Source organism: Lepidothrix coronata, unplaced genomic scaffold, assembly GCF_001604755.1.
Source record: "Lepidothrix coronata isolate B3197 unplaced genomic scaffold, Lepidothrix_coronata-1.0 Scaffold137, whole genome shotgun sequence".
Classification (NCBI taxonomy): Eukaryota; Metazoa; Chordata; class Aves; order Passeriformes; family Pipridae; genus Lepidothrix; species Lepidothrix coronata.
The window spans coordinates 1,228,360-1,232,147 of NW_016690317.1; the positions used below are offsets into that span (position 1 = coordinate 1,228,360).

At 50.6% G+C, this 3,788-nt stretch overlaps 1 protein-coding gene across 1 annotated transcript in view; it reads right to left on the bottom strand.

Annotated features, from left to right (window-relative positions):
• Positions 1-8: 8 nt before the first annotated feature.
• The window catches only part of DPYSL2 (dihydropyrimidinase like 2), a 60,875-nt gene continuing 57,095 nt past the window's right edge, over positions 9-3,788 (bottom strand). The window contains exons 14-15 of the mRNA XM_017827326.1: positions 3,525-3,690; positions 9-2,504 (exon numbers count right to left, since the gene is read on the bottom strand). Coding sequence (XP_017682815.1) covers positions 2,413-2,504; positions 3,525-3,690 — 258 coding nt within the window. The 3' untranslated portion in view covers positions 9-2,412. The remainder of the gene's footprint in view (positions 2,505-3,524; positions 3,691-3,788) is intronic.

The following is a 3,788-nucleotide window of genomic DNA, read 5'->3' on the forward strand; positions in this document are numbered from 1 at the left end:
TTTCTTTTTTCTTGTTTTTTTTTCTCCTTTCAAGAACAAATTTAAAACTTAAAAAGTCATCATGAGTCAGTGAAGGAAAAAAAAAACAAAACAAGGAAGACTTAAGTGAATACTGAAGAGCCGCAAGTGTTTCGTAGAATTGAAACTGCAATTCTTTTTTTTTTTTGTTTTTTTCTCCCCAACTCGTTTCAAATTGATTTTTAACATACAGGTGACCAAAAAAAAAAAAAAAAAAAAATTAACCAAAAAAAAAATAATGAAAATAGCTGCAATATATATTAAAGTTCACGGATTACTTAACAAACAAAGTGCAAACTCCTTATGCAAAACTAAAAAGACCCAAGAGTTGAACCTAAATGCAAAATGCAGGGAGGAATATGGCAAAGTTTGTCTTAACTTTTTGTGTTCAGAGGGGTCTAAAGGAATCAGGTGCTGCAGCTGGGAGGGTTTGGGTACCTAAGGAGCTTCCAGATCCTTTGCAAATCCCAGCTTTGATACTTCATGACAACAAATTTGGTATTTGTTTGAAAGCCTTCATACAGCTTTTCTTCTTCCTAAAAGAACCTGTAAACACCATTTAAGAAAACACTCACAACTATGAAAAAACAATGCAGGTGGCAAAGTACAAAGAGAAGAGAAAAGCAGAAGATGCAGCCAAGTGCCAGGGCAGGCAGAGAGTGGAGGTAACGGGGGTGGCAAAGCTCCCTGTGCTCAGAGCCAAGGCCTTGGGACTGCCCAGCCCTCCAGCTGGGGAAAAATGGGAATCTAATGGTGCAGATTTACCCTCCATGTCCTGAAAACAAGCCTCCAGTCCCAGGGCTAAAAGACCTTCAGCCCCAGGGGATGGTTTAAGGCCCAGACCTCCCTGCCTGCCCCAAAAGCTGGGGCTCCTCCCTTCCTTTAAGGACCATTGATGGTCGCTCAAATCTGAGGAATCTGCAAAGGGTGGGGGACAGCCAGGCCTTCCCATGGATATGTGCACAGATTCCTGCAGGAATGAGAGGCTGGGACACTCGCCCCACGTCCAGGAGATTCTCAGCTGCTGTGGGCCCAGCAAGTTCTCCAGGGCTCCCAGTTCCAACAGCTGGGCCTCTGCTCCCCAACTGGAATTGCCACAGATGCTCAGGCAACCCCCCCCCGACCACTCTTTGGATGGGAGCTAAAGATAAGCTCCCACAAAGCTTTAAATAACCTCTCACTGGTGGCCAGGGAGGGGGTTTCTGCCACGGAAACCTTTCAACCAGCCCGCTGCTCTTTGCCCACAGCCCCCTGCTCGTGGAGATCCACCTCCAAGAGACAAACTCACTGCTAAAAACTCCTCCAAACGCTCCATCCCAGCAGCTCAGGTGGTGTCCAGCTCCTCTGTTTGCACCAGCTCAAGACCTGGTGGGCTGAGGTGAAGCTCAGAGCTCATGGACCTGCTCCACGACCTATTGCAGCTACGTGGCAAGCGATGGCTGGAATGAGGCAACCAAGGGACACCTGAAGGGCCAGGGTGGCAGTGGCAGTGACACTGGCGGGAGTCTGTGACTTGGATGAGGTTCAGGAAGAACGGGGAGATCACTCCCAGTTCTCAAGATAAGGCTTCGTAAACACAATGGTACAAACGTGTTAAAAACACACACACACAAACGGCACAGAAAAAAAAACCCACCACGAGTTGCCTCAAGGACCCGAGTTGCAGCGAAATCCAGAAGAAAAAAGAAATCAAGGAGACAAAGGAACCCAACAGAAGTCCCCGAGGATTGTGGCTCACCCAGTGGCCGGGGTGATGTTCTCTGTGAATTCCTAGTGCTGGGTCCTGTTTCTCTCTCCTGGCAGCAACAGCTCTCCAGTGACCTCAAAGGTGGTGCTGGGAACAGCCACGGGCAGGCTGGGATCCGTGTCCCTCTGTGCTTGCCTAACTATCCTGCTGGAACACAGAACCCTACAGAATATCCAGTTTAAAACCCTTGAACTACTCTTCTGCTTGACATTTTTCTTAAAAAAAAAAAAAAAAAAAAAAAAACTTTTTTTTTTTTTTTTATTTTTTTTTTTTTTTTTTTTTTTTTTTTTTTTTGTGTGTGTGTCTTAAAGGCAGCTCCCGGGAAATTCACTTTATCCTTCCTTTATTAAAAGAAAGATGCTGAATGGGACAGAGGCCACATATCTCAAATACCCTCTTTACATTTAACTCTTGCATGTCAGAGGTGCCAAAACAGGGTTTATTTCTTTAAATGTGTAAGGGGGGAAGTGAGAGGGGGTCGGTGAAGATGAGGAGGGAAATCTGAGGGGACTGAAAGAGGCGCTTTTACTTCAGCCCCCCCTCACTGGTTGCCCGCAGTAACTGTCACAGGCTCTAAAAGAATCAAGAAGGGTCTCCAGGTGCCCTGGCCCCCTGGTTTGCCTGGTGGGCACAGGAGGGGAGGGTCCTTAGCCCAAGCTGGTGATGTTGGCACGTCCGCCCGGCGGTGCCACGATGCGCTGGGTCGTGCGGCGCGGGATGTTGTCGTCGATCTGTGCCCCTGTGGGGGGGAGAGAGAGAGCGAGTCAACAACCCTGGGAGCGCTCCAAACCCATGTGGATGTGGCACCTGGGGACGTGGGTCAGTGGTGGTGCTGGGTTATGGTTGGAGTTGGTGACCTCAGATGGCTTTTCCATGATTCCACGATTCTGTACTTGGAGGAAAAGCTCCCACTGGCTCCCGGTGCCTTAATTCTGCTGAAAGCTGTTCTGCATCAATAACCTCTCTGCCCTGGACACTTAAAGCACCCAGCCCTGCACAGGGAGGGTTGGTTCAATGCTCTTCCTTTAGGGAGCCTTCTCATCCCTTTTTATAGTTTGCCCTTCCTGCACTGGAAGAGCAGCTGAGAAATCCAAGCTGCCCCATCCCGGACCCACAGCTGGTCCCAGCTGGCAAAGCTCTGCTGAAGTTGGTGACACCTGAAAAACAGACCTTGCCAGCCTCTTAAAAATAGAAAATTCTCACTTCTAAACACAAGGACCTGGAGAGACAGGAGGACAAGGGGGAATGGCTTCAAACTAACAGAGGGCAGGGTTAGATGGGATATTGGGAAAGATTCTTCCCTGTGAGGGTGATGAGGGGCAGGGATGGAATTCCCAGAGAAGCTGCCCCACCCCTGGAAGTGTCCAAGGCCAGGTTGGACAGGACTTGGAGCAACCTGGGCTAGTGGAAGGTGTCCCTGCCCATGGCAGGGGGGTGGAACTGGATGGGATTTAAGGTCCCTTCCAACCCAAAGGGATTCCCTGATCTGCCCTCTCCAGACACCCAGATGTGGAGCCCAGCACGCCCTGGGGTGCTCAGCATTCATGCCATGGCATGAGAAGCAGCAGGACCTTATGACAGCTCCTGCACTGCCCTTCTCCCTTCCCAAAGGGATGACACCCCCCAGCTAAACACACCCCACAGCCTCTCCCGCTGCCTCCCTGTTCCAGCAGAATTAATTCCCAGCACAGGAGCACAAACCAGCTGCAATTCCGTGATTTCACAGCAACAAATCATTGAGCCTCATGAAATCCCATACCAGACAAGCTGAACCCAGACTGGTGCAGGTTCCTCACGGGGGGTGCCTGCTGTTTGGCAGGGGAGGTCTTGGCTGAGGACGCCGGCGTGACCGTCTTCGGTGTCACCGACACTTCGCACACGGGGCCGTCGTAGAGGCCTCGGGGGACACCCCTGAGCTCAGCCAGCTGCAAACACAGAGCAGGGCACAGAGCCTTCAGAACACAGCCCCACAGCCCCAGAGCACAGCCCCACAGCCCCAGAGCACAGCCCCACAGCCCCCAGG